The sequence below is a fragment of the Hoplias malabaricus genome, chromosome 8 (genome assembly GCF_029633855.1).
Source record: "Hoplias malabaricus isolate fHopMal1 chromosome 8, fHopMal1.hap1, whole genome shotgun sequence".
NCBI lineage: Eukaryota > Metazoa > Chordata > Actinopteri > Characiformes > Erythrinidae > Hoplias > Hoplias malabaricus.
Genome location: NC_089807.1, coordinates 22,851,780 through 22,877,873, shown reverse-complemented (window position 1 = coordinate 22,877,873; position 26,094 = coordinate 22,851,780). Strand labels below are relative to the sequence as shown.

The following is a 26,094-nucleotide window of genomic DNA, read 5'->3' as shown; positions in this document are numbered from 1 at the left end:
AATCAAAGGTTTAATTTCCTATTCAAAGAGGAAAAGTGTTCATTTTTAAAAATAAACTTTATTAGATCATATCAGCAGCAGTGAAAGTGTTTTGAAGTAGAACAGTATCTCATGAGGAAAAGAATGTGTCCCTTACAGGTCACTAATCATCTGAACCAGCTTAACAAATTGTTGACTCGATGTGGAATCTTCAGTAAATGAACAGAGCTTCCTGGAGAGAAAGATATGAATATTGTTATAGCATTTACTTGAATGAATGCTTCCACATTCTCCAATGTCTTGGAGGACCAGCTTTGAATGTCATTGCATGTATTATTTATTTAATTAGTTTAAACATGTTTCTTACTTGAAGACTCTTAGGGCCACTGTGCTCCTTTCAAATTCACAGGCTTTGTGATGCCCCAGCTGAATGACATCCTCCGGAATATTGGCTAAGCGCGCAGCATTGTAGCCATAGCTCTTGGGACAAGCGCCACTGATGAACTTGTAGAGGAAGGTGATAGTCTCCTGGCTGGGGTCCTCACACTCATTCTCCACCATGCAAGCCTTAGCATATAACAGTGTAATGGTAAATTAAAGCTTTTTATTATATATATATTTTTAAATAAAGTACCCCAAGAGCTTTGGATAAACATATGATGTTAATTTCCCCTTTAATATTCTTGATTTTCTGTAGGTGCAAATATTTAATTTAATCAGTTCAATCTGTGATGGCCAATGTTCAGGCAGGGATCAGACGACAAGAATTTAGTCTGATTTTGGCATGTCGGGGACAAGGAACAGTCGTGTAGTGTAACAATTAGTATGGCACCTCAGACACCACACGACCCCATGATGAAAAATCTAGCATGTTAAACTCTTTTGGATAATTTCACCTCTTGACTATGAACAATAGGAGGGCAGCACTATCTGGCACACACACAAACATGGCGACAAGAAAGAGGGAGGCTTCTGCTGCAGCTGTCAGGTGAAAGAAGAAAACAGGAAATGCTCTTCTTGGCTTGTTAACATGTTACAACCTTAAGTTCTCTTTGCAGGATAGACAGTCCATACTGTCCTCTTCGAAAGACACAGGAAGGGGTTAAAAATAGTTTTTTCTTCTTTTTGGAAGACAAAACTGCCAGCATATCACACAGTGCTTCTGTAGCCTCCCCGACAATCTCTGAACTCACACAATCGCAATACTACATGGACCAATCTCTCGAGCAAGACACATCATGGATTTATGCTGCCGTGGTGAATGTTTCGAAAGACAAAAATAGTGTAGTGTTAAGTTTTTCAGATCTGGACTGCGGAAGGAAACGGGGAGAACACACCAAACTCTTCAGACAGTCACCCAGAGCAGGACTTGTACCCACAACCTCCAGGTCCCTGGAGCTGTGTAACTACGACACTAATGGTTTAAAAGACGCAGCAAGTAATCAAGTGATCTTGAACTCAACATACCACAAGGAAACGAGCAGATATTTAAGTGCAGTTGACTCATAAGCTTCAGTGCATGAAGTCAAGCACCAGCACATGAAGCAAGTGCCCTAATTCAGGCAGATACTTCAGCAGAGGTCGATAATGTATGTAACCTAGTCATACAATGAAGAAATATAAAGACTAACCATGTGGCCAAGTTTGACTGCAGGGTTCTGGGTATGATCCTCCACCAGTGAGTGGTAGTGTGTGGAAAACAGAGTCCGGCAACAGATCCTCTCAGACAGCTCCTTCACCACCGCACTCGCAATGGCTGTGCCATCATATGTGGCAGTACCCCTGCCTGTAGCCAAAGATGGAGTGTTGCTTAGATTATGTATTTTTTTAAAATGGATGAGAAAAAAAAACATTCAGAAGGATGTCAGTATAGTGTAAAAATACACTCGTGGCCAAAACTTTGGTTTTCACATATTTACTGCTTCAGTTTTTATGATTGCAATTATTTGCAGTCCATCTGAACACTCTTTACAACAATCTAGTGTCGATGCAAATTGCCAAGTGGCACTTTAAAATTGTCGTTGTTAATATTGGTTACCTCAAAAGGGTTACAGGCAAGGACATACTTGTTGTAAGACTGCATCTCAATCAACATTTTGATGACACCTGATCATCAAGAACTAAATAAATAAATTGTCTTGGTTAACAATTTTGATTCCATGGCCAGAAAACTGTCCAGATCTCAATCACTTTGAGAGCTTGTGGTCCTTAAAAAGGTTGGTGGGTTTAAAAAAAAGAAAAACAGAAATAGTGATCAACTCCAAGCACTGATTAGGCAAGTATGGGTTGTCAGGATTTCTCCTATAAGCTGATGACCAGCATGCCAGTTTGATTTGTCAGTAAACAAGTGTTTATAATTGGACTTCATTATACCATAGAAACATGTGGAAAAAAACCTCTAACACACATAAATAGCAAACATTGTGAAAAACAAAATTTGTCTCTGCTCTAAACTTTTGGCCATGACTGTACACTGTGAATGTTACCCAGTTCGTCTAGGAGAACAAGTGAATGCTTTGTCCCATGAAGGAGGATACTGGCAGTCTCGCTGAGCTCCACAAAAAAGGTACTCTCACCTAAATGTTGGGAAAAATTACATTCAATCCAGTGTCCCAGAAAAGAGGCTGCATTGCATAAATCGTATAAAGCCAATGCACACTGAACATGGAATGAAAAGGATTTTCAGAAAAACAGTTATATTATTTACAATATAAATGTATTACAAATACATTATTTCAAACAAGTTTTTGATTTCCTTCTAGCTGTATCCTTGGTTGCTTGAACAGAGACATATCTGACCACTGACCTTACTTGAGTCACTTATAATTTCTAATTTAAACAACAATGTAAGATACAGTTCTTAAAATGGAAATAATTAATTTGTGAATATGAATCTGAAAATTCTCATCTTCATGTTTTCTGAAATATGGGTCCTGTTCATCTTTTTGTTGAGGAATTGCCTTAACTTTAAGGCAACTTTTAAAGTTAAGGGTATGCAAACCCAACAGTAGCATATTTTCTCCCCAAAAGAGTGGACTCACCAGCCATGATGCGATCAGAAGCACCAAGACGAGTAAACACCCTGTCCACGGGAGAAAACCGCAGACTTTCAGCAGGTACATAGCAGCCCAGCTGAGCCAAGATCACCACCAAGCCACACTACAGCAAACATACACAGTGCTGTATCATCATGGACAATATAAAACTGTTTTGTGACAAGGCAGGGGAATGGGGGAAAGACAAGAGGGGGAAAAAAACAACCCAAAACCACACAAGAAAGATTTTCAGTTTAGCTCTAACTGCAGGTGTTTTGTAATTTAGTATTCTCAACATAAAACCTACATCCTTCCTTTGAAAGGAGGGGAAGGAAAAAAATAAAACAACAACAACAAAGCGGGTTATATATTTTCTTTCCATTTTTTTTTTCTAACCGTGCACTTCAGTGGACAGATCCCCAACAGCACCACTACCAAGCAGGTGTGATTTGTGTGGTGGATCATACTTAGAGCTGCACTGTCACTGACTTGGTGGTGTGTTAGAGTGTGTTGCGTTGAGGAGAGTGGATCAGACAATGCAGTGTTGCTCTATTTTTTTTTTTTTTAATATATAAAAGCCTTCTTTGTCACTGCTGGACTAAGAGTAGTCTACCATCAAAAAATATCCAGCCAACAGAGTCCTGGACAGTGTTATAGCATATAAAAATCCAGCAGCACTGCTGTCAGATCCACTCTCACCAGCACAGCACACATTAACACACCACACCAGCACTCCTGGTGAGAATGACCCACCACCCAAATTCACCCTGTTCAGTGTTTTTTCTTTGGGGTCTTGACCATTGAAGAACAGGGTAGAGAAAGGGGGGGAAGAAAAAAAAAAGTGGAGGGTTATAAAGTATACAGGGCAGTAAATGGGCTAAAGTGAGTTATTATAATCTATAAAATGTTACAATGTGGTCAGTGGAGCTGACAAAATAGACAGTGAGTGTAGAAACCAGGAGGTGATCATAATGTTATGGTTGATCAGTGTACTCTAAACAAAGAATTTTGACTTTATTTCTAATTAAAACAGATTGATCAGTTTTGTGTAAAATGGACCTATACACAGTTTATAAAAAGGTACCCACCTGCCTCATTAGTGTGGATTTGCCTCCCATGTTTGGCCCAGTTACCAGCACACATGAGGCTAAAGCCTTGTTGCTGTTTCCATCCTCTTCCTCTCTACTAGGACAACCAATAAAGATGTCATTGGGGATAAAGTCATCGCCAAAACATGTCTTGGTCACACAAGGGTGTCGGGATCCTCTGAGGTCCAGAAAAGGTGACTGAGTAGTATCACTCTGGAGGACTATCTCTGGTCTTGCCATTGGCCCATCCCCACTTTGGCTGTACCGGGATAAGCTCATCAACACATCTACAACAGGAAAGAGACCAATGAAACAATTACAATATTTTAATTAAGTTTAAAACAAATTTTAAATCATGCGAATGTAATGACTAACACTGTATGGTACCTACTTGACCTGTCTTGTTAGATTTCTATTAACACAGTTCGTCCCTGAAATGTGGCCGATGATGTGTCAAAACATTCAAATATCAAGCAGGATCCACAAGTTTTGGGAGCCACAGCAATGGTGGCTGAATTGTTAACATTAATTTTCCAAGCTGCCATTGACTTTATTGGAAATTTACCTTGAAGATTTTACAAATGGATATTATGTTCTGATGTCTGCATTTCCAAGACACTCTGGCCAGTCAGCACTCAGCCATGTTTAAATTTCACATTTAATACCCATTCGGCTTTCTTAGCGTCAGCCTTGGCCTAATGGTTAGAGGACTGGGCTTGGTACTGGAAGGTTCGATCCCCAGGACTGGCAGTAACATCCTTGGTTGAAGTGCCCTTGAGCAAGCTCTCACCAGGAATGGCTGCCCATCATTCTGGGTGTGTGTTCACAGCCCCTAGTGCACTAGTGTGTGTGTGTTCAATGCCTCAGAAGAGTTAAATGTGGAAGACACATTTCGGCGTATTATTACTTGGAACCATGAGTGAGCAGTGATTAATAAAGTACCCGGTTCGAGGCAACAGGTACCAAATTTACATAATAGATAAGCAAAATACAGTACAGCTAAGCCAAGTTAAATAGGTACCATGCTGTGGAAAAGCAGCATAATTAGAGGCTAAGGTCATTTTGGACTTATGTAGAGAATGGCAAAACTAGAGCATATTCACACAGGCTGTATCCTGTACAATAAATATGATTAAAAAAAGTATGAGTATTGTAATGTGCGAGTCAGGATTACATTTCTTACCAAGCACTCCCATACACTCCACAGCAATCTGCCAGTTTCTGTAGTTTTTATCAAAGTTGTAGAATAGTCTCCTCATACAGTCTTTCAAAGCTGCATCCCTCTTCTCCTCCCAGCTCTGCAAATCTGAAAACAAGCGCTCAATTTCCTTTGTCGAGTATCTCTTCCAGCCTTTCTTTGTGGACCTCACCTCATATTCTTCTGGAATATTTCTCTCAGAAACACTGTCTGGAACTTCCAACTGATATCGATTCCTTCCGGTACCCCAGTAAGAAAGACTTTTGCAACCAAGTCTTTTCTTCTGTCGATCCAAGTATTCTTGCAAACCTCTCTCACACTCCTTAATCTCACTGAGAGCCTGATCATACTCTGGGTCAAAGCCAGCCTTGGGTGTGATCACTCCTGTGGTACGAGCCTTGTGATGGTCAAAAGCAGTGTCCCAGCGATTCAGCTCTGGTGTTAGGTCAGGAAACAGACCGTCCTCGCTCTGTATTTTCAGAACTACCACCTGCCTCAGCAGTTTAGACTGGAATCCTTCCGAAACAGGCTCCATGAGTGACACTATTTCCCGCATGACCTTAAAACCCTCCAGTGCAGAAAGGAAGTCAGCAATCTTACGTTTGCTATAGACAACCTCCTCATACAAAATAGCTCTGCTATCTGGGTGGTTTTGATTTTTCAGAGGTGTCCCCATGCTATGGACTTTGCTTAGTAGCCTTTCAAGATCTGGAAGCTTCTTCAGGAGTTCTGTAGCCTCAGTGGCTTGTGCAGGGGCACCCATTAGATCTTCAAGAGCATTAAGTCTATCATTAATGGAAGTAGGATTGCAGAGCGGTGCACAGAGCCACTGTTTTAGCAGCCTTTTGCCAAATGGAGTACAGCAGGTGTCCAAACGCTCAAGCAGAGTACCTTCCAGGCCACCAGAAGAACCGTTCTGGAGGATCTCAAGGTTGGCCAAAGTCACTCCATCCAGCACCATGCATTGGCGAGTCTTAGCGAAGAAACTTGATGCACTCTCGGACTGCTCCATTTCCACATCCACTGGTATATACTCTACAAAATTTGCCATGGAAAGAAGCTCCTGATCTATGAGACATTTTTTAAGATAATACATGCAACCGCCCAGTGCAGAGAGAGCAAGTTCATAGCCTTCTTTAGGAGTTAGACCTAGTGAGTCGCTGTCAGATGTCATTGCTTTAAGAACACTGGGGAGAACTGACACTTTTGCACTGCCTCCCATGTCTTGGCTTTCATTGAAGTAGTCTTCTTCTGCAAAGGTCTTCAGGGTCTTTTGAGCATCCCAGAACTGCAAACCAGAATTGAGACTCTCCTGCATAGCTGAGGACAAACTGGCCTTGAATATCTTTCGTGTCTCGGCTGATAAGTTTCCCTTCTCAAATACCACCTGGGCTGGGGCATAATGTGCTATTAGGGTACGTAGACGGGAACAATGACGATCATCACAGAACTGACCTACATGAAAGCGGCCCATGGAGGTGTCAATGAAACATACCCCATAGATATGGCAATTGCCTGTACATTCCTCCTCCTTTTTTTCTTTCACCGACAGCAGATACTTGCTCTGAACCTCAGAAGGGGCACCATCAAGCACACTGTATGTCTGTGTACCACGTGTAATTATCCTGCATACCTCTCGGCGAACTACCCGGTCAAATTTAGTCGGCCGTACCATGGTCTTGCATCGTGCTTCCATCATCTCTGGGGTCTCAGTCTGTTCCACGCGAGCCACCTTGTAACCTTTTTGCACAAGCACATCAGAGAAACGGCTAAAGCCTATCTCTGGAAAGCCAGAATGTGCCCAAGTGCCTTTCATAAAGGTAAGCCCTAACTCATTGACCCCAATTACAGCATCCATGTGGTAAAGTTCATAAAACTTGCCTACCTTATAGAACAAAACTGCATCAAACATTTCTGACTTAAGCTGCCACCAGCGGCGCATACCAGGTGTAACCCTGTTCAGGAAATCCTCAGGCACATAGAGAGTTGTGGGATCATAGTCCTCATCAGACTGACGTCTCCTCCCAGCATCCTTTCTCTTGCCATTCTGCAACCAATTCAATTTCTCATGGTCCCACACACCTTGCCCCTCTACACCTCCTCCACTTGCCTGACTCTCAAAGTTGTCTGGTGCAGAGAAAGCTGAGAGACGTGACTTTGTGTCAGCTGCGAGAGACGGGAGGCTTGCAGGAGCTCTTTTAGGGATCTCTGGAGGTGTAGATTTGCTCTTTGTTTTTGCTTCTTTTGACTTCTCTGACCCACGTTTCCGTTTAACAGGTTTCACAGGGCTGTCTGGTTCAGATTCAGGCATATTCTCTTCCTCCTCTTCATCCACACCACTGCTGACACCATCTTCCTCTTCGGTGCTGCCTCCTGCCTGGTCTGGCTTAAATTCCTCGTCAGAGCCTTCACTGTCAGAAGCCACCACAATACGTCGCCGTTTGGGCTTCTGACCATCCTCTGAAGTATAACGTGTTGAACGTCGGCTAGGCTTTACTTTAACTTCTTCTTCTGACACCTCTTCATCTGACACTGTCGAATTTTCAACCTGTAGTGAATGTGATAATTCACATAAAAACAAAATGTAAATATAGTGTCTTGGCAAGTCCATATACATAGCCAATCTACGGCTGCATGTTACATACATACATACAAAAGTGATGTGCAAATATACAAACATTTATGTGTAAATATTAAGTTTTTCATGTCTTAGTCTAACATGCCATGTCATTTTAACAAATTTGGCTTACCAATGAGTGTTCCCCTCCCCACTACCAAATATAATAGCCCATTAGTCTGCTCCCCCCGCACCTCTCAGTTTGGGGGAAGAGAAAAATAGTGAAGCTTTTTCCCCCTCAGTTTATTGAAAATGTCCCAATGCAAACATGAAATTTATATAATATCAAAAAGGAGCAGCTGTGCATAAACGTGCATTACATAAATATTGAGAAAATGTTACATAATGATTAGTCATATGAATGTCATTAGTCATATGAATAATTTGGCAATCCTGCCCATGATGCCATGCTCCAAAATAGTTGATCTGGTTGAAGGCAAAGATGGACATCAATTCCAAGGGGTTTTTGCTTGCCTTCCCTTATGCATTCTGCAATACAAACAGGGCTTGCAGCCAGCAGTATACTTCATCCATTGGTCAGGAATCAAATCAGTCCTGGAACTGGCATATGAACAACATGGCGGCCTCTGCAGGGGTCTTCTGCATTACAGCGCAGTAGGTGCAGTGAGCTCCTTCATGAAATCCTTGTGGGTCTAGATGTCATGTTGCACATATTCTTTATGAAGAGTGTAGGCACTGGTCACAGAAACATCCAAAAAGTGAAGAACGTTTGTGTAGTACTGGATCAGCTCGTCTGACAAATCCACACCTCCCATTAGCTTGTTGTAATGGACGCGGAAGGGACCCTTGTCAAAACACCGGGTTTGGATTTCACTCTTTACCATCCACACTGAAGGATATATCATAGGTGGACCAAACCAAAGACTCCTGCATGGATGGTAGAAAGATATACAGGTGTTCTAAACCCTGCTTATCAAAGGCTTGATCTAAAACAGTCTGTTGTGCTTTGATGAAGAGGGGAAGATCTTTCAGTCTGTCCTCATCTGAGAAAATGGTGTGCATATTCCAAGTTACTTTCCAGCATCTGTCCCTTGACATCATAAGTAATGGGGAAAAAAGACCAGTTTTGCACCACAATTCAACAACTCCAACATTCATCTATATGCATTTTGCACCTCTGGTGATGTTCCTGGAAGCCTGCTGCTTTGTGTTCCAGCAGAGGATTTCCACAGCATCCTTTGAAATGAACAACTTAAAGAGATCCAGAGGAATGTGGCTATCCCCTGTTCTCAGTTGCATACCAGGTTCCCTTGCAGGAAACTATGGAGGAATGCATTATTTCGTACAGGTGCAATATTCTCCCCAACAAAAAATAAATAAATAAATAAATAAATAAATGCACCCAACATTACTCTATTTACACATTACCACCACTGCTACACAAATACAGGTGCATCTCAATAAATTAAAATATCAAAATGCTAATATATTTCATTCATTTAAAAAAATGAAACTCATTATGTAGATTCATTACAGTGATCTATTGCATTTATTTATTATAATGTTGATGATTATGGATTACAGCCATAATCCAAAAAGTCATTACCTCAGAAAAATAGAATATAAGACCAATTCAAAAAATATTCATAATATAGAAATATTGGCCTACTGAAAGTATGTACAGTATATACACTCAATACTTGGTTGGCATACTGCATCAATGTGGCGTGGCATGGAAGCAATCAGCCTGTGGCACTGCTGAGGTGTTATAGAAACCCAGGTTGCTTTGATAGCGGCCTTCAGCTCGTCTGCATTGTTGGGTCTGGTGTCTCTGATCTTCCTCCTGACAATACCCCATAGATTCTCTATGGGGAACATATCAGGTGAGTTTGCTGGCCAATCAAGAACAATGATAATGTGGTTATTAAATCAGGTATTGGTACTTTTGGCAGTGTGGAAAGGTGCCAAGTCCTGCTGGAAAATGAAATCTGCATCTCCATAAAGCTTGTCAGGAGAGGGAAGCATGGAGTGCTTCCTGGTAGACATCTGCGCTGACTTTGGACTTGATATAACACCAGCAGATGACATGGCTCACCAAACCATTACTGATTGTGGACACTTCACATTAAACCTCAAGCAGCTTGGATTGTGTGCCTCTCCACTCTTTCTACAGACTCTGGGACCTTGATTTCCAAATGAAATGCAAAATTTACTTTCATCTGAAACAAGACTTTAAGGTAAAAACATTACAGTGTTCCTAGTAGTGCAATTCTGAGACACCTGTTTCTTAAACAGGCTACAGTTTTGTTTTTCTGACTTTACCTGATACTTGTTTTTGTTTTATCCCTATGTATTGATTTGGGGGTTTTGGAATATGTATGGTTTTGACCTAGCTTCACATATTGTGTTTAATAACTCTCCAACTGACTCACCTTTGGTGAGTGATTTGTGAAATCTACTGATGCATAAAACATGTATATAAATGAACAGTGTTTGATGACTCAAACACTAAATGGTACACGTCATCTTGTTAATTCATAACAGTTCTAAGAACTGAAAGTGATTATTTACAGTCTCAAATTTGCACAACAGTTGATGAAAAAGTCTGCTTTTGGTATTGTTGGTTTTAGGTGGAGAAACATTTATAGCGCTGTGACTGTGTTGGTTCGTCTCCTAGCAACGGTACTGCTGCGTGTCCCTGCATGTTAAGTCTTACCCACACATAAACCAAAAGAAACCGCAGATTTTCCTAATGTAGTGGAGTAAAAAAGTAAGATATTTGACTTTGAAATGTAATGGAGTCAAAATAAAAATTTGTTTAAAACTGGAAAAACTTTAGTAAAATATATACATGAAAAAAGTACTTAAGTACAGTAAGAAAGTACATTTACTTTGTTACTGTCCACCACTGGTCATGAGTGGCATGATACAAGCAATGCATTATTACATACAACTTTCCATTAATATGCTTGGATACAGCACTCTGAACAGCTTTTTTAGCAATGACATTTTGTGGCTTACCCTCCTTGTGGAGAGCATCAATAACTGCCTTCTGGATATCTGTCGAGTCAGCAGTCTTCCTCAAGATTGTGTAGCCTACTGATGTTGAATTTTGGGTCTTCATTGGGTGGTAGCCATAATCATCACTAAAAGAAGTAATTGCTTGAAATAGGTCCATCTGCAATGAATCTATATGAGTTTCACTTTTTGAATTGAATTACTGATATAAATGATCTTTTGGATGATAGATATATCTTCAGTTTGCATGCATTACAAATTTGCCATTTACACAGCAGGAAACATAAGTATTTCAGTCATTTAGACCTGAAAAATATTTTACACTGGCTTACTTTTATTAATTCATTAATACAGTTTTATTTTAGGGAAATTAAAGCTGCCATTTATTTAAATTTGTCATATGTATTGCTTAAGTTTCATCACTGACAGGAATTTTAGGATCACTGTTGCTTTTGTATTGTTGAATAATTCTGTTATGGACTTTGTAGCTGCTTGCTACTTTTATCTCTCTTAAAAAAAAAAAAAAAAAAAAAAAAAAAAAAACACTGCAATACATTTATTTTTAACCTCTATATATTAGAAAAGTAAGTCATGTAAGGTTTCTGAGAATGTGTTTATTATGTTTCTAATAACTGAGTAATTCAAATGTCTGATTTATCCCGATGGCAGGAGCACAGACTCCAGGAGGCTAAAATATTTTTTGTAAGGTAAAACTGTAATTCAGAATTCAAGCAGTCTCCCACTCAGGAAAAGAATATAACCTTTCAATATCACCAACAAAAAACTTTATATTTTGGATATAGTATTATCCCCAAGAACTGAACAAATCAATAAACATTCTGCATACAACAGGAGAATATTTCAATTAAATTATACATAAAATAATTATTTAAAACACATTTGTACAACTGATCACAAAGCAGATGTGGTCATAGCAGTTTAGCACCTCAAAACAAATGTTTGAATCTCTTTCTGCGCCTCTTGTTCTCTCAAACATTCTCAACATTAATATGGGATAAAAAAAATAATGGTGAAGAACAGATACATGTTACAGGTAACCTTATGAATAAATTAATATTTGCTATTGAATTTAAATATCTCCATTTCTACTTGGTATGTGGTCTTTGTTAAACAAGAAAAAAAGCCTGCATTTTACACAGAAGTGGGCCATGTTCCATGTGTCACTGCACGTTCTGCAATGTGACTACAGTGCCCACACACATTGTGATGAAGCTGAAACAATATATTGTGCAGCCATACTGTAAATTATTAACCAGTTATTACAGTACATGTAACAGAAATGGGGATATTAGTTGCAGACTTATCAAATGTTTTAGATATTTTGACAGAGCCAGTCTGCATGCTCAAACTGACTGAAATGTGTGTGCCTTTATAGATTTAACTACTAGATTAAAACTTTGCAATATACTAGAACAACTTATTAAATAGTGTTGGGCAATATGAGCGCAAATCAATATCACGATTAATTGCACATTTTACCACTATTATTGAACAATGCGTCTGTGCATTGTGGCCGCTCACAAGTCAGGAAAGGGCTATAAGGCCATATCAAAATGTTTTCAAGTTCCAGTGGCTACAGCGCAAAGTATTATTAAAAAATACAAGAAATTCCACACTGTGGAAAATCTCAGAAGATGTGGTCAGAAGCCAAAAGTGACACCTGTGCTGGCCAAGGAGGACGCCACTTCTCCAGAAAAGGCACACAAAAGCCTGCCTGACCTTTGCAAATGCTCATCTGAACAAAGAAGAAGACTTGTCTGGTCTTTCTGTTTTATGGTCAGATGAAACAAAAATTGAATTGTTTGGCCACAATGATGTGTCCTTCATTTGGCGTAAAAAAGGAGAAGCCTTCAACCCTAAAAACACCATCCCCACTGTCAAACATGGTGGTGGGAACCTAATGTTTTGGGGTGTTTTTCAGCCAATGGACCAAGGAACTTGATCGCAGTAAATGGCACCATGAAAAAAGAGCAATATGTCAAGATTCTCAACAACAACATCAGGCAGTCTGCAGAGAAAATTGGCCTTGGGAACCAGTGGACATTTCAGCACAACAACGACCCAAAACACAAGCAAAAGTTGTGAAGAAATGGTTAGCAGACATTTTGCAGTGGCCCAGCCAGAGTCCTGCCTTGAATCCACTTGAGAATCTGTGGAGGGAGTTAAAGATCAGGGTGATGGCAAGGAGACCCTCCAACCTCAAAGAGTTGGAGCTCATTGCTAAAGATCAATGGGCAAAAATACCAGTGGAGAAATGCAAAAAACTGGTCAGCAATTACAGGAAGCGTTTGATTGCTGTAATAGCCAATAAAGGCTTTTCTATTAATTATTGAGAAGGGTATGAATAATTTTGGACATGCCATTTTTGTTCAAATGTGAATAAAAGCTGAGAAATATTTTTTTCCTCAATGATGCCTTATGTACATCATCGTATTATCTCCTGGGAGATGCCTGTTATATATATATATATATATATATAAAAATAATCTCACACACACACGACCAAGACTTGTTACGGAAAATTAGCCTGAGGTAGGGGCAGATAGTCCACGCCTCCTAAACAGTATGTGCTTCTCATTTGTTGATACTTATTAAGCCAGCAGCCAGAGTTAGCCATCCATAATCTAGCGCTGTTGGCAATGAAGTCATAGTTCTGCCTACAGGTGTTTGTTTGCAGTTTGTCTGAGAGAAACAAGTCAGTGCTGAAGAAAGTCTTAATTTCTTCCTAAACACATCTGTGATGACAATAAAGCTGACTGACATTTAGGATCTGTTTGTGAAGAAAACGTTTTCTTTGGTTATAAAAAATATTAAGCAGCAACTTGGATGCAGGACATTCTTTCTAAATGGGAGATATTCAATGTCAAGCAGACACACTGGACTGAGTTTACTTGAAGTGTGCACTGTGTATCAGTACTATCTAGGAAAATCTTAGTATCGGATCAGGACATCACTAATTTTATTTTTATAACAAATTTTCTACTATGTGTGTGTTTGTGTGTGTGTTTTGCTACTTGCCTCCATTTCTTCCTCATCAGAGGCATCCATACTGACTGGCATTTTCAGCCTCTCCTCAGGCGTGTCCTGCAGTACACGATCTGCCAATTCCATTGCCCTACGAATCACTGGTTTGCCAGTGAAGAACAAACCACCTGCTTTGCTATCAGCGCTGTCTGAACCTATTAAAACCACACAAAAAGCCTCCATGCTAATACAGAAAACCTGCACGTAGGCTTCAATAATATGGAACTTGGAAAATGCAAGGTTACCTTTGAATTCTCTGATGTACTTTGTCCTGACCCAGCCCCTTGTTGGTGGCTCATCAAAGAAATGTACATGTACTCTTTGAACTTGGCCTTTTCCTCTCATCTGTAGTCCATTTATTGGATGCGGCACGACCATGCAGGGCCACCACGGGTGTCCTTCCAATTTTGCCCATACCAGACAACCGGCATGAAATGGGAATGAAGTGCTGAAAGAAGATAAGAAAATGCAAGAAACATTGACACATTATGCTTTGTTATTAAAATCCCCCAAGCAATCTATTAAACCCCTGTAAATTAATCTCTGTTCATGAAAATGACATATGTATTTTTTTTCCAAAAGAATACATCATAATACAGTGAAACTTTACAAAATCAACTTAAGAATTTTCCAAGATATGAGCCGCTGCTCTGTCGATTTTATGCTTTATGATGTGAAACAAGATCTGAGTTACGAGCGAGCAAGCTTACATCACCCACTATTAGGTAGCCCAGCAAGGTTCGGTTCACTTGGTTATCTTGCTGCATGGGCGTCGTTAGGCCTGTTTAATGTTCTGTTTGAACCAATACAGGACACATTTTGTTACGTTATTTTGAAGTCACAATTTTATGTTTGAAACAGAATCACACAGCTTTCTCTCAGCCAGAGTGAGGGGCAGACTCTGCATGATTTTCATTGGTCATCACCTATATTTAGCCAATCAGCAGCCAGTTATCTGTCCATCATTCAGTGTACAGCCAACGGAGTCACAGTCCCTCCTACTGTGGTTTGTTTTGCGGCATCACAGGGGGCAGCAGGTCAAAGCTAGAACACTGAGAACTACAGCTCTGCTTTAGATAGAACTAATGTTCTAGCTGCTTGCTGCTTTGTGTAATCTATACTTCGTCCAAGAAATTATGCGAAATAAAACACGAAAAGAAAAACTCTCCCAACCTCCTCCACCAGGATCTTCATCAACATATTCAAGGTAAATACACTAGAACCCCGATTTGGTGTTTTTTTCAAATTATTCCGCATTTCCTTGTGCGCTTAACTAGTCCCGCAGTTTGAGCTATCGACTCCGTTCCACCTGGAAATCGTGTGTCCTACAGCGACAATGTGGGCTTGTATACAGCTTTCCGATACCCGCACTCGTTCGTCCGTTACACTCATTTTCGCTCCGCTTTTCCCCAGTCATTTCTATGGAATTAATTTTCAAAGCGCTCTAACTCGGTCATTTTTCAAACTACGGACACGGGATTTCAGACGGTCGGACCCGGGCGTACCGGGTCCCATCACGTCCGTGTTCGGACCTCTTGCACTCATCCTTCTCTTTCTATCCCTCCTTCAAAATCCCCCCATTCATTTGAATGGAGGACGGGTACATTGCGTGACATCACACTCTAGGATTTTTGGCCAAAAGCCGTTTTTTCACTTTTCAGCCGAACAATTCACCATAACTTCCTCATACTTTCACCTAGAAACTTCACTTAAATTTTAAATGGTAGAGAAACTTGTCCTTTCTAGCACCTGTAAATGTGAACATTATTTAAAATATGGTTTTGAGTTATGAATTTTTGTTCGGCACTAGGGACGGTTTCGGCTCCCATAGAGTTCAATGTATTTTTAGAGCGGCTCAGAGTGCGGTTTCTAAATTTTTCTCCTGTATTTAACTCTTCATAACATGCTCAATTCTCACTTAATCTGCATATATTTTTTTTTTTATAACATATCGATCCCCAGACTCTCCTTTTCGCTACGATATGTTTCGTTCATTTTTGGAAAAGTTTTTGAGATATTTGAGGTTTTTTGGAGGGTCCCCCCTGAGACCAGGGATGTATCAAGCTTTTCAAAAGTGGGGGTGTTCTGGGATGGGGAAGTAAAATCTGAATCTGAAACGATCATAGCCAAATTATAATTACAATAACGAGCAATTATAACTTCTGGAATTTCTAAGTTATTTATGTACATCTAGGCCTACAGTATAGAAATAAAACCATGAGTAGTACTGGTAATGACCCAAAACTGAACTTATTCATACATCTTATCCTAATCTTTCAAGTTTTAAGTTAAAAGACCTACATTACGTTACTTTAGTAAGCAAGCAAACAATTATGCAAAACAAGACTCATGTCTTTAATTATTCTACAACCTTCAAAACACATTTGCAAAACTCTCAAAAAAAAAAAAATTATATATATAACTAGACAGTAAAGTTATTGAACATAAATTCCAACAAAATCCTGACAAACCCACCTGACTTTACCCTGCCAGTGGTGCTTTTTTTCCATTCTTCTTATAAGAAACAAATTGTTCAGTGATGCCAAGTGATTTTTCTGTACAATTTGTCCAACTTGTTCTTTTAAACATAGGTAAACAAACTTTAAATACCTTTTAGAACTCAATTGCAAAACTCATTAGTTTTCAAAACAGTGATAATCAGTTATAATGCATGAAAAGTGAAGTTGGTACAATGCAAACATAAAACGATTAAATAAAGTGATCAAACTTGCCTTATAGTTCAAGTAACTTTACAACTAGTAAAAATCCTAATAATGCCTGAGAAAAAGAGAACAACTATTTCAAAACATAGTCCTATGGTAGGACTATATTATATAGCAAGAAAATGACTGAAAAAAAAAAACCCACTTATCCCCTAGTAAACCCAAACGGTACTGTAAAACAGTGCAATAGGTTCACAGATTAACCTCGTCAGTGCTCCCTGCATGTATTTTAGAGCCACCGTTGCTTAATTATTGCCACCACTCTTTAAACAATTAGGGGGACCACATGACCTATTTCTCGGAATGGCAGCACGCAGCTAGAGCTCTCTCACGTTTACACATTTTCTGTTTCTTTTTGTTTTTAATATATCTACATAGGATATTTGGTGGCGATAGAATGGCTGAGAGATCTAATACAAAATCGAGACCAGTTTCCTCTCTAATGGCTTCCCCAGTCAAGAAAAAACAGAAGCAACGCGACTCACCAGAGCTCGTGAAAATGGCGGACATGTTGGGCAAGTCAATGGAAAAGCAAGCCAGCTTCTTTCAGTCACAGTTTGAGACACTATCTGCAAATTTTAACGCTCACGTGTCCATGATCTGGGATGATGATTTTTCTGCCCAGATGAAACTGGTGCTGGTGCTCATATCGAGGAAAGACTATGATAAGTGAGCAACATGAAGAGAAAAGGTTGTTAAATGACCACTCCTCACTTCTCAAGGCTATGGAGAATGAGCTAGCTGACTTAGAGGGCCGCTGAGGGTCTTTATTTTCAAGCTCCTGCGGTACCAGGACAGGCAATGTTTACTGAAGGCAAGAAGGACTAATTATACCATTACTTTTTCGTTCTACGAGCTCTAGCTTAATCCTGACACAAAAACTTCATGGCACCTTATAGAAGAATATATCATCGCTCCCCATAGACTAAAAGATTTCATTTACTCTAACATCTCGCTCAAACACTAATATGAGATATGGAATGAGAATGAGACTAATACGAGATATGGAATTATTAGTGATTTACTCTCTGTGTGGAGGACTGTAGAATGAATTACAAAAACTTCCACTAGATGGCCCAAAAACTCATTTATTTTTCATAACAATAACTTCCTTACTGCTAACAAACATTTTTCCTTTGATGTTTTTGATAAGATTGGACATTCCAAGGTTTACAGACTTTTTGTAAGTTACCTGGATTTTCCTTTACTTAGACCTGCATTCTGCTATAAAAGCATAGTGTTCCCTGGAAATTCTCTTTGTCTCCTCACCCATAACAATCTGTTCTGTGGTAAAACAGAAACCAGGGGCTTGCTTCAGCTACTTACACTACTCCAAGCTACATATAAAACCACTTGGTATTCAGATTATTCGGCGAAAAAAGAGCTTAAACTCTCTGACAAACAAATCGACTGGGAAACAATTTGGAAATGTCTTCTCTTCTTCAAAATCCAATCAGTCAGTTATTTCATTACCACTTTGTGTTTAGGTATTACTTAACATCTTGCAAACTTTACTTTATGCATGTTACCCATTCTCCTTTATGAACTCTCTGTTCTCATGGGGTGTACGGTACCTTTTTTTTTTACTTTGTAATCAGGAGATGAGAGGGGTGGATTAAACCACCTAACATTAAGGTTATACAGTTAAAAACATTTAGAATGTAACATTTTCGGTTAGGCACATACTGCCTAATGAATGGAGCCCATTTTGATTCTATATTAAAGCTTTAAAATAGTGCTGTCAAGGCTAATGTGTTCATTCTTAACACGGATTAATCATATGACCAAATTTGACCCAGGCATTTATTCAGTAAATTAAGATATTTTAACTCAGAAATCATCAAAACTACACAGATAATTGAAAATATTGCTCTGTCCAGTTTATCATGTTTACTACACTAACTTACAAACAATTACTAGTATTTTAACTTGCAATTTCATCACAGAATATTGTTGCAATTAATAAAAGTATTGAACATGAATGTAATTTATGTTGTGTTAACTGTGTTGTACTTGCATTGATTCTTTTATTTTAAATTAAAAAATTCACTTAAAAGCTTCAGTTTTACAGGAGCAATCTGTAATATTGACAACTAAGCGTTTAAAATCGGAACGGTAACAGGTTCAAAACCACGGAGAGAGCTATTTGCCTCCTCCCCCACCTCCCCAGACATGAAGCTTGAGCAGGTTGCCAGTTTGAGGAAAACTGAACGAAAAAGCAAGAGACAAGTTTAAGAACTTGGGCCATAATAGCCAAGAAGAATGTGCCATAATCAACACATTTATATAGAAAAGTGTTCATCATTTCATTAAAACGTCTATGCAAAAAGTGAACATCGGGTTCCAATTTCCCTTTATTTACAAGCCTTTACTGAAATATTTCAAACAGAGAAAGCTGGTGTTACTTATTTTCCCTTCCACCATAATTGTTGTTTAAGAGGCATATCTTATCCACAATTTTCATAGTTAAACATTTTGTTCCACCTTGCATGTCTGTTTAGGAGTCTTATTGGCATTATTCGCTAGGATCTTGCATTCTCTCTTCCACCTTAAGAGCTGAAGAGAACCTTGTTTTTTCAACTGCTTAACTACACAGATAGACAAGCAGTGCTGAACGGTGCAAGGAATGCACACCTTACTTTTGACAGTTTGTTGTCTTTCTCGGATTTCAGCAAAGAGACTGCAGCCAGAAGGAAAGAGATGTCTCCTTTCAGGCGACGTTTACACGCCATGGGTCTGCAACTCCGGTCTTTCTTGTTGTATCCTGCTGTTCTGAGAGTGAACTACCATGGCATGCAGGTACAACTCTGTATGGTAGAAGAGGCTGAAGATTTTTTTTGTTCGGTGACTACTTCGGACCAGCCAGGTAAGACTGCTATAACGACATCGGAGGTCAGAGTGCTGATGGATACTAGTGGACCACTGAGCAAGATCCAGCTAGGGGCTATGCCTCAGCTACTACCCATGGCCTCAGTGGCTGGATCCAATGCTGCTACGTCCAAAGATTCTCACTGATAGTTCCACTTTTGCAACGCGCTGTTACAATGACTGATCAGTAAACTTCTTGCTTAAGTGAATTTTTGTGATTTATACATTTGTTAATATATAAATTAGGATAAGACTGGTTCTTCGATCATATCAATACAATCATTTCGTTCATTTTATTTGACGTGCCATCATGGATTCTATATCTAGCTTTCTGACAGAAATTGCACATGTAAAAGAGTCCTTGATTTTTCTTTCGATAATGGAAGAGGCAAAGTCTGTCTGTTTTGTTAGAAGCTTGTTGTCCATTCAATATATTGTGTGTGTGTATATATATATATATATATATATTTTTTTTTTCCTTTTTGTGCATTTATCTACAAACCGGATTCCAAAAAAGTTGGGACAAGTAGCAATAAGTGGCTGGAAAAGGGAAATAGAGCATATAACGAACAGTTGGAAGACCAATTAACACTATTTAGGTCAATTGACAATATGATTGGGTATAAAAAGAGCTTCTCAGGGTGTCAGTGTCTCTCTGAAGCCAAGATGGTAAGAGGATCACCAATTCCACCATTGTTGCGCAGAAAGATAGTGCAGTAATACCCGAATGGTGTTACCCAGTGTAATACAGCAAAGACTTAAGTTATCATCATCAACCGTGCATAACATCATCAAAAGATTCAGAAAATCTGGAACAATTGCTGTGCATAAGGGTCAAGGCCGTAAAACTGTACTGGATGCTCGTGATCTCCGGGCCCTTAAACATCAATGCACCTCAAACAGGAATGCCACTGTCAAGGAAATAACAGAATGGGCTCAGGAATACTTCCAGAAAGCATTGTCAGTGAACACAATCCACTGTTCCATCCGCCGTCGCCAGCTGAATCTCTACAGTGCAAAGAGGAAGCCATTTTTAAGCAAGCTCCACAAGCTCAGACATTTGCACTGGGCCAGGGGTATTTTAAAATGGAGTGTGGCCAAATGGAAGACAGTTCTGTGGTCAGATGAGTCACGATTTGAAGTTCTTTAAGGAACACTGGGACGCCATGTCATCCGGACCAGAGAGGACAAGGATAACCCAAGTTGTTGTCAACGCTCCGTTCAGAAGCCTGCATCACTGATGGTATGGGGTTGCATGAGTGCTTGTGGCATGGGCAGCTTGCATGGCACCATTGCAAGGCACCATTAACGCAGAGAACTATGTTCAGGTTCTAGAACAGCATATGCTCCCATCTAGACGTCATCTCTTTCAGGGAAGACCCTGCATTTTTCAACAAGATAATGCCAGACCACATTCTGCAGCAATCACAACATCATGGCTACGTAGGAGAAGGATCCGGTTACTGAAATGGCTAGCCTGCAGTCCAGATCTTTCACCTATAGAGGAAATTGGGCGCATCATAAAGAGGAAGGTGCAACAAAGAAGGCCCAAGACGATTGAACAGTTAGAGGCCAGTATTAGACATGAATGGGAGAGCATTCCTATTTCTAAACTTGAGAAACTGGTCTCCTCTTTCCCCTGACGTCTGTTGAGTGTTGTAAGAAGGAGGGATGCCACACAGTGATAAAAAATGGACTTGTCCTAACTTTTTGGGGATTTGTTGACGTCATGAAATTTTGAAACAACATATTTTTCCCTTAAAATGATACATTCTCTCAGTTTAAACTTTTGTGATTTTTGTTCTATTCCGAATAAAATATTCGATTTTGGCACCTCCACATCATTGCATTCAGTTTTTATTCACAATTTGTTTAGTGTCCCAGATTTTTTGGAATCCGGTTTGTATAAAAAAAGATAACTTCTTTTTTCCCCCCTCTGATCACAGGTGGAATGGTTGGCGGAGAGACGTGAGCTACCATGGAGCAGTCATGGCTCCAAAACTCACCTTAGATCAGAGGATTTACACCGCTTCCAGAATAAATAGTTCAAAGTAGTCAGTTACCTTTACAAAAAGTAAAGGCGTTCTTATTGTGTAGGACAGGAAGTTACCACTTCAAGCTATTACTTCAGGAGGGGAAACCAGCGCTGTTTTACATACATAGTGGTTAAAATTTATCATATAAAAATTGCAGCTATGCACCTAATGTGTTTGATCAAGAGTTTTTTCTAATTATTCGCAATGACTTGTCAACCTTTCCTGATCATTACCTATTCTTAGGAGGTAATATGAATACTGTTGTGTCCCCCCCAATGGACCACTCCCCAGGTATTGATACTCAATTACAATATTCACAAGCTTTTAATAACTTTATATCTGATTTTCATTTAATAGATCTATGGCGACTTTCCTGTCCTAATCTTAGGAAGTATTGCTTCTACTCTTCTCGACATAAATCCTATTCTAGGATAGACTATATGCTGATTTCTCATGGCATTCAGAGTGATCTGTCTGATATAGACATGCTTCCTATCCTCATTTCAGACCATTCTCCTCTCTGCTGCAAATATACCTTTCCTTTGGGCAGGCCATTTTTTTGGAGACTAATTTTGGAGACTTTGTAGATTTTTGATAGAGTTGAATGGGATTATTTATGGTTAGTTTTACACAGGTTTAGTTTTGGTTCTACATTTATTTTGATGATTAAAGTTTTGTATAGTTCCCCAATGGCCTCCGTGCTTACAAATAATCAAAAATCTGCAGCATTTTCATTGGGACGCGGTACAAGACAAGGGTGTCCTCTTTCTCCCGCCCTTTTCTGCATTAGTTTAGAGCCACTTGCACAGGCCATCAGACAAAGCACTCTTAATGAACCTTATATAACATATCTTATACTCTTATTGAATATATAACACTGTACATCCCATTTCTTTATATGCAAATGATATAATGTTTTTTTTTTTGTCTAACATAGATTCTTCCTCTAATCATCTTTTGCAATTATTTGATCTATTTCGGTCATTTTCAGGATATGAACTGGTCCAAATCAGCTCTCATGCCGTTAAATGATATGGCAAGGTCAGTACCGTTGCCCCCATCAATTCTTATCAGTGCCTCATTCACATATTTGGGAATTAAAATCTATCCCTCTTTATCAAAGATAACAAAAGAAAATGTTGGTACCTTAATGCAAATATTTCACATAAACCTAGATCACTGGACCTCCTTAAAGGCCTCGCTTGCAGGTAGAATCTCAGTGATAAAGATGGAAGATTCTTCCTAGAATCAATTTCCTTTTTTTAATGCTTCCCCTTACTCCCCCACCTAAATTTATAAATGAACTTAACTCCATGATTACAAATTTCATCTGGGATGGGGGACATGCTAGAATCAGACGAACTACTCTGCAGCGGCGGAAAGAAGCAGGCGGACTTTCCTTGCCTAACCTAAAATTTTACTTTTTATCCTTTCAGCTAAGGGCCATGGCTTATTGGTTAGAAAAAGAATCAGGAGTTTCTTGGCGATCTATTGAGGAAGCTATGATAAAGCCTCATAGGCTTCAAGACTTACCATTACACAACTTTCTAAGTTGTGGAATTACATTCTATCTACAATTTCTGATATGCTTGTGATTCATATAGAAAAAAATCCATGTCTCTGTTTGTTGTGTGATGATAGTTCTTTTATCTTTACATTAGCTCAAAAAAGACTAATTTTTGCTGGCTTAGCTAAAAAGACTATTATATTTAATTTGTTAAATTCCAAAACACGACTCTCAAAACAATGGCTACTATTTTATTATGACATAGTTTCTCTTGAACTGACTACTGCAATGATTAATAAAGTCAAAACAGCTACACTTGTGGGGTGGGATACCAGAGTAGCCCTTAAAGACTTGCTTCCAACTCATTAGCTTATACCCACCTTGTAAACTTCTTTTCCTACTTTGTGTGACAGTGAATGGGATGTTTTATTTTTATATCTGGATATGTTTATTTACATCTTTCTTTTCTGCATTGAATTGTATTTTTTTCTACATGTGTAAAAAGCAAAAAAAAAAAAAAAGCTTTAGCTTTTAAAGCTTTCTGAAGCTACTGCTTTTCCACTTTATCCATTTAAAAATCATACAAGGCAATTGTCTTATTCAACCAATTATTCACAATTTTTGTATTCAAGCATTTAGTTCCACCTTCAATGGGTCTGTTAAAGAGTCTTATTTTCTTTGTGCTCTTGCTTCTTAGTGAATACTCATTTCCACCTTAAACAGCTATGCAAAGCTAGCACTAGGTTTATAAACAAAACTCGTTTTGAAACACTCATTTCCCATTTTATCTATTTAAAACACACAGCCAAGTGTACATCACGTAACAAACATCTACCTATTAGTGAAACGCTTATATTCGCAACGTACTGCCAAGCTTGATTTCTCTGGTCCACCTTAAATAGGTGAATGTGTGAGGCTTTTTAAACGCAATTCTTATTCCTTAATTTATTAAAATTAAAATTATTAATTACAAAAAAAAACACACACCTCGGAGAAACACACATGAATCTGCCTCAACTTCATTAAAACAATGTTTTTACACTTTTCAATCGTGTTGTTATTCACCTTCTTCATATAAAACACACAAAACACAGTCCCGCATCCTTTCAAAAGTGACTATGCCTCACTTTCTTTATATAAAACACACATCCTATGGCGTTTACTCGTTTTAATCTATACACAGTGTATATTTTTATATTTTTTCAGAAATGATTTTCTGTTACCTGTTCAGGAAGAAATTTGCCAGCTCTGGCTCTGTAGTGTCGCTGCTTGTAAACTGCCTCCACTTTTCAAACACAAGGCCAATATTTCCTTTCATTTTACTCCATCTGTGGTTATGGAGATTTAGAGAAGGACAGTGGGGCTTTTTGGGTGTGTTAAAATATAACATTAACTATGTTCACTTTGTTATTTCATGGCTGCAAGACACTGTAGACCTGGCCACACGATGGACATTAAAATCATTGGACAGAGGGTGGGATCACAAGGAGCACCTCGGAGCGCGGGATCATATGAGCTCCGCTCCGGACTGGGCACTTCTCAATGAGAATATACTGCTTTAGCAATGCTGGCAGTGTTTTAGCTTTGACTGTTTTCATAATCTATGATCACACACCCAAAAACATCTTAGTTTTTAGATTATGTAAAGAGGGAGAGAAAATATTCACTTTACCTTTTAAGAATCTTCTTTGTTCCAACATGCTTTTGGGAAACCCAGCCCTTTACTCGCTCTCAGAACTTTAGACTTAACACCTACACCCAGCAACTGGGCAAATGTGCCCATAGTGACAAGTCAACACATGAAGGTCCAAAATGCACAGCTCATCTGGGGTCTCACTAATGGCCAAATTCTAGCCATGCCCATCTTGATCCCAGTTAGCTACACTAAGATGTATTGACTAGTTTTCTTGTACATTTTTTAATAACATTTAACTCAACAAATAAATAGAAAGCGTTGTAAGGAAAAATCCTTAGTAAAGCATGCCAAGTTGATTTAACTGAGAAAAGTAACGATCATATAATTTGATATGCAGCTTTTCATACAGTAGTATGAAATACAGTAGTATTTAGTGTTGTAAATTAAAGTTAAATTCAAGTTCCAAAAAGCTGAAGGTTTTAATTGCTGTAGCACATTCGAATGTCTAATCCGGTGAATAAGCGGCTAACGTTAACACCAGCCTCGTCCTCTGAACATAACGGTACCTTTTAATCGGAACCGGGGTCTTATCTCCAAACAGCTTGTTGTGTCCAGCTTTAGCGAAACTTTTGTCCGGTTTGGCCGCAGATTTCTTCTTGTTCATGGCCTGTTTCGCCTCCTCCTTCGGCGAGGTGTTACCTCCCTGGACTGATGACGATAAAACTGCTTCGGCCGGAGACGGAATGGGTTTGGATTTCGTGCCAAACGGTGGAGACTTGGTGAAGAAATTGAAAATAGAGCTTTGTTTAGCCATGCCTTTTTCTCGAAGGAAAACTCTCAAACTAGAGTAAAAATACACAACCTCCTCCCCTCGTCTCAGTGAAGACTTCGCGGGAAAACTCTGCGTGGTGAAAGGGCAAGGAGCGCGAGGCGGGGCATCATATGTCACACAGCTATGGACCAATGCAAACAGGCCAATATGTCGGAAGGCTGTAGCTCAATCCTAAATGGCTCCATACTCCCGATGTAGTGCACTATACATGCAACACATTGATGGCTACATACGCTGCATTCAAATCACCGTCGGAAATTCCTACTTACGAGTAATGAGGTGATATGCGTTCAAGTTTTCTCTGGTCAGAAAAAATATCCGTAATGGACTTTTAGGGCCACAGCGTTGAAAAAAAAAACCAAGATTCCGACAATATTCTGAGGAAAAAATCTCGGAATAATTGAATAAAAAAGTCTGTATTATTTCGAGAATATAATCAGAATATGTAGAGAAACACTATTTGGGTTATTATTTATTATAATATGTAGATGAGTAAGACGTGAAAGAAACGGTCAGTGAACAGTATTATTTATTAAACGCATTCACACGAC

The 26,094-nt window shown here is 39.2% G+C and overlaps 1 protein-coding gene across 1 annotated transcript; it reads right to left on the bottom strand.

The window, feature by feature from the left end:
- Positions 1-2: 2 nt before the first annotated feature.
- msh6 (mutS homolog 6 (E. coli)) lies at positions 3-25,700 on the bottom strand. Its single transcript, XM_066680113.1, has 10 exons — positions 25,278-25,700; positions 14,187-14,389; positions 13,936-14,096; positions 5,286-7,848; positions 4,103-4,389; positions 3,021-3,138; positions 2,466-2,555; positions 1,611-1,765; positions 347-546; positions 3-211 (listed from the first exon to the last, which is right to left on the bottom strand). The coding sequence occupies exons 1-10, from the start codon at positions 25,523-25,525 to the stop codon at positions 133-135; spliced, it is 4,104 nt and encodes a 1,367-aa protein (XP_066536210.1). The 5' UTR covers positions 25,526-25,700; the 3' UTR covers positions 3-132.
- Between the last annotated feature and the right edge of the window lie 394 nt (positions 25,701-26,094).

Excerpts from the sequence above, each read along its gene's own strand:
- msh6 (XM_066680113.1), bottom strand. The coding sequence starts at position 25,525 with ATGGCTAAACAAAGCTCTATTTTCAATTTCTTCACCAAGTCTCCACCG. Across the intron at positions 7,849-13,935 it reads CTGATGAGGAAGAAATGGAG|GTTGAAAATTCGACAGTGTC; the intron begins GCAAGTAGCAAA and ends CATTCACTACAG. Across the intron at positions 3,139-4,102 it reads AATCCACACTAATGAGGCAG|TGTGGCTTGGTGGTGATCTT; the intron begins GTGGGTACCTTT and ends TGTTTGCTGTAG.